Source organism: Ranitomeya imitator, chromosome 9 (assembly GCF_032444005.1).
Source record: "Ranitomeya imitator isolate aRanImi1 chromosome 9, aRanImi1.pri, whole genome shotgun sequence".
Classification (NCBI taxonomy): Eukaryota; Metazoa; Chordata; class Amphibia; order Anura; family Dendrobatidae; genus Ranitomeya; species Ranitomeya imitator.
Window position 1 is genome coordinate 124,485,223 of NC_091290.1, and position 9,920 is coordinate 124,495,142.

The 9,920-nt window shown below is 39.7% G+C and overlaps 1 protein-coding gene across 1 annotated transcript; it reads right to left on the reverse strand.

Moving 5' to 3' along the window:
• Positions 1 to 639: 639 nt before the first annotated feature.
• Positions 640 to 9,715, reverse strand: CLEC3A (C-type lectin domain family 3 member A). Its single transcript, XM_069740136.1, has 3 exons — positions 9,496 to 9,715; positions 5,662 to 5,745; positions 640 to 2,364 (listed from the first exon to the last, which is right to left on the reverse strand). The coding sequence occupies exons 1-3, from the start codon at positions 9,608 to 9,610 to the stop codon at positions 1,976 to 1,978; spliced, it is 588 nt and encodes a 195-aa protein (XP_069596237.1). The 5' UTR covers positions 9,611 to 9,715; the 3' UTR covers positions 640 to 1,975.
• Positions 9,716 to 9,920: the final 205 nt, after the last annotated feature.

A 9,920-nucleotide genomic window follows, 5' to 3' on the forward strand; every position in this document is an offset into this window, starting at 1 on the left:
AAAGAGCTCATTATAAGAAATATGTATATGTCTTCGGCCCATGACGGGTCGCTTTGCCTTCTGCGTAGTTGCAATTTTTGCATATTTTTTTTTTCTCTGCATGAATTTGCTTTAATTGATTTTGAAATTACTATTTATATTCTGCTATAAATGTGAAAAACCCTTTGAAGAGCCTGAAAAACCTTTTTCTTGTGTTTCTTAAGGACTCTGGACTCCTCGCTTTCCAGAGAAACAGCACAATCAATCGGTTCTGCAGCAGCTGGAGCAACCTTTACTTATCTATATAATAAATCCCAGGCTGCTGCAGAACTTCTTTAAACAATCTTATCCTATTCACAACAGAAATGCCTATCTAGAGTGAGACCCCTTCTCTCGTGACCTGTGGGGGCCGAAGCAGCCATCATATATCACCACGAATGGGTGACTTGTTTCTGGGGCAATTCCTATAAGGAGGGTGTAATTTTAATGATGTTCTGCAGCAGCTGGGATTTATTTGTAGTCCCTAAGAAAACATCCGACGTTGAGTCCAGACTTCATCTGCCGTTTACCCATGGCACAGACCGACCGAGATCTCTGCTGTGATAAATTAGGTGGTCGAGAGAGAGAAAACGCTTTATATATCCAGAGGTGTTTTTTTTTCCAATTTTAATGTCAACAATTGTTAAGCTCCAAAATCTGGGGGAAAAAAATCGACAGAAAGCCCAAACGTACAGCATTGCTAAATATATTTTATAAATACAGTCACAAGAGGATGCTGCGGCTCTCACTGACGACTTGCATCCAGATTATGAACTATTACATGCGATATTAATCCCAAAATTTCCGTAAGGAACAGTTTTGTACTTGTTAAATACAATTGAAAAGGCAACGGTGTCCAAAATGTCTAATGAGAACAGCGGACGCACAAGTCTATAGGAACTCTTTGGGCCATACCGATACTCTGGTTATATGAGATGCAAGGTTTGAAGGAAAGTATTACGTCACCCTTCAAGCCCTAAATGCTGTATTGGGGTGCAGTTAGCCGTATAAATCAGACCAAGATCAGAACGCAGTGCCCGGACTGGCCAGCGGCTCTACCTAACCGACATATCTTTCTATTCAGCCATCACACTCTGGTTGGGAGAGCTGTCCGTCAGTCCATGCACTGCGTTCTAATCTCGGCCCGATTATTACACCTTTACAGCCTGAAAAATTTTGCCTGAAGTGATCTTTTAATGCTGAAGTCCACTTTTGGGACCCTCAATGATCGCAAATTGCATATGATCTTCTTCTCTTGCTGGGGTTGAACCAGGGGAAAATGAGGGACAATCATTGGGACTCGCATTGACCCAACAGCCATCATCAATCCAGTGGATAGGTGATAATTTGGTTAGACTGGAATATACTTTTAAAGGATTTTTCTCATGTTCAATCCTCAAGAGCACAGCGCTCCCCTGCCTACTGACTTCCTGCTTGCCGGGAGAAGGAACGCTTCTGATGCTTGACAGTTTGGACCAGCAGCATTGTTACATCACTGCCCCAAACTGTGCAGTCTATAGCAACAGAGAAGCGCATGGTCAATAGATCTGTCCCAATCCAGCGACCCGGCCAACTTAAGAGCAACACTTGTAAGTTCTATAGAAAAGAGCTTGCCAGCGCTGCACTCGCTGGTTAGTAAACTAGTCACCTTTTGACTGTAGAGGTGATTGGAAACTTAAGTCAGTGATAATCTTTGTTCTTGGAAATGGAGAAGTAAATTGCAAAGTTGTTTATTTTCACAAGCACTTTGTAACTTTTATCCATTTAAGAAGATGAGACCATCCCTTAAAATATGTAATAAAAAAAAATCGGAAACAGAAAAATCTATGGCTGTAGCCATGCTGAATGTTATCTAACCTTTTGTTAGCGGTGGTTTTCCTACTGTAAACCACAAATAACACAATCATGAAGAAATAAATTGTGCCAAATTGCAACATCGGCCGGTGACGATTGTCCTCTAGGGAATAATGAATTCACAGACGTATTTCTTCAAGCTACGACAAACTTCATCTATCCATTTTCCTTGGGAAGCCTGTGTCAGGAGAGCACAATTTTTGCGCTTTCCTCCATTCGGTGACTTCTCCCAATTAAAATAATTAATAGCAATTCCATTGACGTCCACAAATTTCCCCTCAGTCACCATATCGTTGATGCCCAACCAGAAGTCCCCGGCACCCGGCAGGCTCTTCTTTCCATAATCTCGAAGTACGCTGTTCTCGTCGGCATCTCTTGGAATGGCCAAGGTGCCCCCTTTGGCTATGCAGTCCTCGTTGGCTTCGTGAAAATGCTTGGTTTCCTCAAAAGCCAGATAGCATTTTTTATGAATTTTCGTACCCCGTAGGCAGACTGCAAATAAAGGAATCTCATATCATTTATCGAGGCACAGGAGACTGAATTCACAAAATAAAATTTCATTCCTTTCATAAAAACGCGGTGGTGTTTTATGAGCCTTTAAATTGAAGCCGACCCCAAAATAGCAACAAAACATATTTCATAGCAGCACAGAAGAAGAAATCTTAAAAATAATATTTGGATTAAACCGATCATTACCATATATCAGATAGAAAATGTGCTAAAATCAGATTTAACCCTGGCCAGCTTGAAATTTACCTTCCCTTTTTTCCCAAGAGTCATAACTTTTTGAATTTTTCTTCTGTCGACATAGCCGTCGAAGGACTGATTTTCAACAGGACGAGTTGTAGTTTTGACTGACACAATTCATTTTACCATACTGGCTCTTAGTCAAATGTTAATGAGCCCATTAGCCATGACCATACAAACTCGTACAAATTGAACCTTGGGGGAAGAGTCAGACGGACAAGGATTGCAATACAACAGCTGTCATGTTTGGATCGGAATAGCCGATGGCCAGTCCCAGCTTCTCATTGAGATCCTTGTCCAAGTTATACGACCATCTGACTCTTCCCTTAGTGAAACAGTCTTACTTCTTTGGTGTCCCTACAAGATAGACTTGAAGAACTTTTAGGTAGGATCTCTTCATTTTGCAATAGGCTTGGACAGATCGAAGGCATGTGTAGGCATCACTGAGCCACCGCCATGCCTCACTATAGGAATCAGTCACCATCATGCTTCATTGTAGGCATCTCCTAGCCACCGTCATGCTGCACTGTAGGCATCACGAGCCACTGCCATGCTTTAGTGTAAGCATTACTGCCATGCTGCACTGTAAGCACAACATTGTTTCAGAGGATGCCCCACTCACTAAACTTGTGACTAATTTTTATGTATTTGAGCAAACAGGAGCCAACTGTTGTGCTCTTAAATCAGTAGAGGTTAGGTCTTGGAGTCTAGGCAAAGATACCTTCATTGTTTAGTGCCTTAATGTGCAAACTGCAAAAGATCCACGGCAAGATATGTTTTAAGGGACCTGTTTCTGACCACCTGCCTCCTTGGGAATGTGGTGGCAACCGGTGACAGCTTCCTTTATTCTGCCACGTCCTGGTAGTGTCGATTGTTTTCCTTTTTAACTTGAACTTGTAGACTATGCTGCTAAATCTACTTATGGAAATATTACTTTCGTTATCTTTTTTATATCCTTTTCTTTGTTTGGCCTTCTCTTAACTTTTTAGACCACTTGTCAATATTCGTCAACCAGAGGCCATTGCTCTTGAGGGATTGGCTAAAATTCCTCATTAACACTATCAGAAGTTGATGTGTGGCTGTGCATCACATCTGCAGCAAGTCATAACAGCCAGAGGAACAGAAGGTCGTAACAGCCAGAGAGGCTCTACTAAGCACTAAAGACGCTTGTCAATAAGAGGGTGAATAATTCTCAGACTGCAGTATCAGTAAAAGTGGAATTTTGTGATGAATTTTGAAAAACTCCTTGTTATATTACTTGTATTAAGATATTTATATTGTTCTTGATTGGTTTCTTACAAACAGCGGAAAGTTTACAACGTTTAGTAATAAACCAAATACACCTTTTGTGTTTGCTTTTGTATTGTAGTCATTTATGTTCTTGGCATTTCCTGCCTCAGCGCTCTAGCGTATTTGTTTAGTGCGGCTCTGATTGATTTTCAAGCTAAGCAAATAGTTTATATGTGTACGCTATGGCGATAGTTGTTGCTACGTCTGTATTTTTGGATTTGGATGGGATGCAAATATATTAACAGTATATTGCTAGTTTGCTGTTCCCCACATGCCTGGTAAGTGAATGCGTAAGGCATTAATGGTGGGTTGTGTTGGCTGCAGTGTTCCCCATGCATTTTGGTGCCAATAGAGGAACTTTAGGACATGTTCCCATATAGCATAAACACGGTAGGTTTTTTGTTTATTTTTCCTTTTTTTTCACAATTTAGTCAAAATTCATATCTACTGTGAATTTGAAGATGCTATTAAACTGTGGTTTTTGATTTTTTTCTTTTTCGGTGCGTTTTTCCTATAAGTTTCTATGGAGACTTTTGAGAAACCACATGGGGAAAAAATGCAGTTATGGTTTTAAGTCCATATTTTCTACACTTTAAAACTTGCATAAAAACCGCTGCTTGAAATCTGCATCAAAAAAGGGAAAAACTCATAATAAATGCAATAATCAGAGCAGATTGCTACTACATATTTGGCAAGGACTCCTCCTGCAGAAAAAAAAACTGCAGATGGTATCATGTCCGAATGGTTTTATCCCTCTAGGTTTTAGTTGGGCACTATTTGGGGAACGTATGGTGCTAACTGGTGACTATATGTTCTCTCTAGCACCCATCTGACCATATGTGCATGGTTAATCTGTCACTTGAAATGAATGTTAATGACACTTTTCAGAAACTTGTAAAGGCAGATCCGATCGTGCGTAAGTTTTGGCAAAATTTAGGTGATAAATAGATAATTTTATTTTTGCTGCCCTGGTTCGGCAGTCAATATGGTCCTCCATGGTAGACCATCTTCACATCTGCAACCAGCATTCTTGACATCCTCACGCGCATCATGGCGTCATGTAAGGTCTAGCAACTAGTCATGACATCTGGTGGCCAAGTAAGCTCCAGAGGTGTCTAAGAAGGTGGGTTCAAAAAGTGAAGACTGGCTGCATGGAGGACTGTACTGCAGGGGTGTCAAACTGCAATCCTCAAGGGCTGCAACCAGGTCATGTTTTCAGGATTTTCTTGTACTGCACAGGTGATAATTTAATCACCTACACAAATAATGATTGCAGCACCTTGTGCAATGCTAAGGAAATCTTGAAAACACGCATGGTTTGCGGCCCTCGAGGAATGCAGTTTGACACCCCTGCTGTGCTGGATATAGGAACTAGGGCAGCTTGTATTGAACATAAACTCTACAGGGGTACTGGTTCTTCTTGTGTACTGACAGATGCAATGGAGTTTTATAGATCAGAAATTGCTCCAGGGGGCAAAAAGTTATGCAAATTAGTAGCTAGCTTTGATAGGTGGCTTTCTTCCTTCTCATGGAGACCTGATTTACATAAGTCAGAGAGATTAATGATGGGACCCATCAGAGGCCTCTCATCCAGCCAAATCAGACCTCTGGCTTTGCAATGATTAGATGTAATTTGCATATTTAATTTCCCAGAGGAGCACTGCATGGCCTATAAGTCTCCTTACATTGGCTTGCAACTTGGAGAAACGTTACCCTTTGGGTACCCACATTAATTGAAACAATGCATTTTACCTGTTTGTAACGCCTGCATTTCCTTCAAGGAGTTCACCTCCCGCCACAATTTGTCAATCTGTGTCTTCAGATCTCCATCTTTGTCTTCGGAGAGCAAAATGAAGAAGACAATATTACAGATTTATAGTCTACTAAAACAATAAAGACAAATCTCGTTCTTTGTGGTTGGAGCCATTACCATTGACTGGTCCTCCTAATTCTACTGGAGACCTAAGGCATCAAGTAATATAACTCAGTTTTATTTCCAGACATCCTCTACCATGTCATTAAGGCACAGTATATCAGAAGACATCCAAAGTTATCAATGGGGTCCACGAGTTGTTATAGGGCTTATAGCTCAGTTCCATTTAATTTAATGGAACATCTACCAATACATCTAATGATTTTCAGTTAGAAAAAGTTAACACAATCTTTTTTTTTATTAATGATTATTATTATTTAATATCACCATTCACTTAGTGTTGGAGATTAAAGAAGTGAGGGGGAGGTGGTTGCCTTCAGCTTTCCCCAATGTGGAGAGGAAAGACAGTATCTACAGTATCAGGGAGGGTAGAGAAAACAAGCACATAAGGGTCAAAGCATTCCAGGACAGAAACTAATCTGATTTATGAGCCAATGAAGACAGGAACACCCTTGATACACACAGAGGTCTCATCCAGCCTACATTACTAGGAGGGACACTCCCACGAGAAAAAAAAAGTCTGAAATTTGGATCAGGTTGCAAACAAGGGGTCAAAAAATGAATTAAAAAACTAATCGTGCAGACTGAAACATATTTCAATTTTACAATTTAAAGGTAACTACTAATACAAGTAAAAAAATATATTTTTTTCTGTGTCCACAGCCTTCAAGATTTTAAACACAGGGATAAACATTTTGTTATACTGTACTTAGGTTTCTGAAAAGTTAAATATTATCCTTCCTCTTGTTTACTCGAAAAAAAAAAAAGTTGCATTACAGTAACTCAATGATCGTCTTCATATATCAGTTTCAATATTCTTTTCATAACCGTTTCCAGAAAGTAAACATCACATTTCCTGTTTGAGCTTGGTCAACACCAAAATGTTCTAAACACACTTAAAGACACCATTCATAGGAGAATTTTGACTTACCCTTTAAATGTGTGCTAATGGAATTACTGGACACGGACCCCCCTTATAGTGCAATGTCAGAAAAAAACAAAAACAAAAGGGAGTCCATGAAAACGTCCTAGTGAATATTTTTTTACCTCCAGTGACCGGAACATATTTGTTTGGTTTTTGTCCTAGCGCCTGTGGTCAGTGGCCATTGTGAAAATTGCATTTTTTTTTTATATAACATACAGATTGTGATATGAAAAATACTCATTGGCAAATTTGAAAAATAAAATGGAGATAGGTATGACTTATAAAGAGATAGGTATGTAATAAAGAGAAGACCCATAGAGGTTGTTTCTTAACATACACGTGGACCTGTCACAAGGTAAAAAAATGGTCTGTTTTGTGCTTATTTCATTCCTGCTGCTTCTCTGAGTGTTATTTTTTCGAAATTCGCCATATGGTTCCAGAGATATACGCCTTTGATCATTGCCAAGGCTCACAAGATCCTCTATGGCGTGGCTTTAGGCTGCTCTTCGTTACTACTCTCTGAGCTACGCCCCCTTGTGAAGAACAATTTTTGCATGAAATAAAGCTGCCCATATCTTTCAAAACAATATGGCAGATTCAAAATAAAATGGCATACTCTGAGAAACAGTGGGAATAAAATATAATACTGGATACTTTTGACCTCCTTCTCCTTATACCGAACCTTTCACTTTCCATAGATATATAATTTGTGAACCTGGTGTAAATGCCACTGATCTCCTGAAGCTACTTTGTAAACCTTGTCTTTGTCTGATGGTGTCACTGTCAGAGGTAGCATTATTCTGCTGGGACTTAGACAAGCGATGTACCATAGAGCTACACCCATGGCAAAGGGGACCATGTCACAGACACAGGAAAACATGGAAACAAATGAATAACAATGCAAAATTCAGAAGAACAGCTGCATTTATACTAAAAAAAAAAACCCAGAATGACATATTTATGACAAGTGAAAGGTCTACAGACCCTGTATAAGACCATATACAGTGGCATGTAAAACTTTGGGCTCCCCTGGTCAAAATTACTGTTATTGTGAACAGTTACACAAGTTGAAGATGAAATGATCTCTAAAAGGCCTAAAGTTAAAAATGACTCATTTCCTTTTTGTATTTTAGGCAAAAACGTACATTTATTTTCATGTTTTATATTTAAAAATTACAAAAAGGAAAATTGGCCAATTAAAAAGTTTGGGCACCCTTGGAGAATTCTGTGCTCAGAAAACTTTGAACATGTTTTCAGACCTTAATTAGCCTGTTAGGGTTATGGCTTGTTCTCTATCATTGTTTGGAAAGGCTAGGTGATGGAAATTTCCCAACTTTATAAAAACCCAGGCTCCATTAGCTTTGTGCCAAAAAACTGCAGCCATGGGATCTTCTAAGCTGCTGCCTAGCACTCTGAAAATGAAAATGGTGGAGGCCTAACAAGCAGGAAAAGGCTATAAGAAGATAGCAAAGCATTTTCAAGTTGCCCTTCCTCAGTTCAAAATGTAATCAAGAAATTGCAGTTAACAGGAACAGTTGAGGAGTTGAGATCAAGATAAGGTCTGGGAGACCAAGCAAAAATTCAGTGAGGAGCTGTTCATAGGATTGCTAGAGAGGCAAATCGGAACTTCCGCTTCACTTGAAAAGAACTTCAGATAGATTTAGCAGACTCTGGAGTTGTGGTATATTGTTATACTGTTCAGAGACATCTACACAAATTATGGCCTTCATGGAAGAGTCATCGGAAGAAAACCTCTCCTGGGTCCAAAAGAACATCTAAACAAGCCTGATACATTTTGGAAACAAGTCCTGTAGACCAATATGGTTAAAATAGAACTCTTTGACCACAATGATCAAAGGTATGTGTGGAGAAAAAAGGGCATAGAAATTCAGGAAAAGAACATCTCGCCAACAATTAAGCATAGGGGTGGATCACTCATGCAATGGGGTTGTGTTGCAACCAATGGCACAGGGAACATTTCACGAGTAGAGGGAAGAATGGATTCAATGACATTTCAACATATTCCTGATGCAAATATAACACCATCTGTAAAAAAGCTGAAGGTGAATAGAGGATGGTTTCCACAAATGGATAATGATGCTAAACACACATCAAAATCCACAATAGGCTACCTCAAAAGGTGCAAGCTGATCTGCACATCATTGAAAATCATCGGCTAGACCTCAAAATAGCAGAAGAAGCAAGACGACCCAGGAATCTCACACAACTGGAAGAATTTTCCAAGAAAGAATGGATGAAACTCACTCGGAACAAGAATTGGAAGACGTTTGTCTGGCTACAAAAAAAACGTGTACAAGCTGTGATACCTTCACTGGGGCCCATTTTTCTTTTTGTAATTTTTCAAATGGAAAAGATGAAAATGTATATATATATATATTTTGCCTAAAATGCAAAGTAGATGTGCCATCTTTAACTTTAGGCCTTTTACAGATCATTTAATCTTCAACTTGCTTAACTGTTCACAATAACGGTAATTTTGACCAGGGGTGCACAAACTTTTACATGAAACTGTATGAATAGTGCAGCTTGAAACACTCTAAAATTCTACCCTTTTTTATGTATTCAGATTGCAGCATAATTCATAGAACCTGGAGCCACATGGTAAGCTGACCGATTTTGCTGCCCCCATGAGCCACTTACTCATACTTATACCAACGCCCTTACTCATTATTCCATTTCTCTCCCTCACTTTCCAGTAAAGTCTTACCTTTCTCCTTAGACCTGCGATCCTTTTTGTTCTTTGACCTAGATGACTGCCCGGTGATTTGACCCAGCATTAGTATAGCAACGAAGAGAAAAATGGTGAGCCCGGTCCGAGCCATGGCGGTTCCTTACTGTCAATCAACCGTGTAATAATTGTATCTTGAGCATGGAAGAAAATTCTGAGAAGCTCCAATCCTCCAGAGCTGTTCTCCAGCTTTATGAAAGTGCTCCTCACTAGCGGATGTGTTAAATACTTCTCTTGGCCGTGGTATAAGGTACGTCCTTGTTCCCCTTTCTGGACCCACGTTTCATTCGTGCCGCCTTCGCATTTTTTTTTTCTTTTGCTTGTGTGCTCTACTTTCTTCTGTACGAGGAATGAATGCACCTTTTCAACCTTCTCCAAAACAGCAAAATACATGAAAACTTTAG

Excerpts from the sequence above, each read along its gene's own strand:
- CLEC3A (XM_069740136.1), bottom strand. The coding sequence starts at position 9,610 with ATGGCTCGGACCGGGCTCACCATTTTTCTCTTCGTTGCTATACTAATG. Across the intron at positions 5,746-9,495 it reads TCGCAGGTCTAAGGAGAAAG|ACAAAGATGGAGATCTGAAG; the intron begins GTAAGACTTTAC and ends TGCTCTCCGAAG. Across the intron at positions 2,365-5,661 it reads AATGCAGGCGTTACAAACAG|TCTGCCTACGGGGTACGAAA; the intron begins GTAAAATGCATT and ends CTTTATTTGCAG.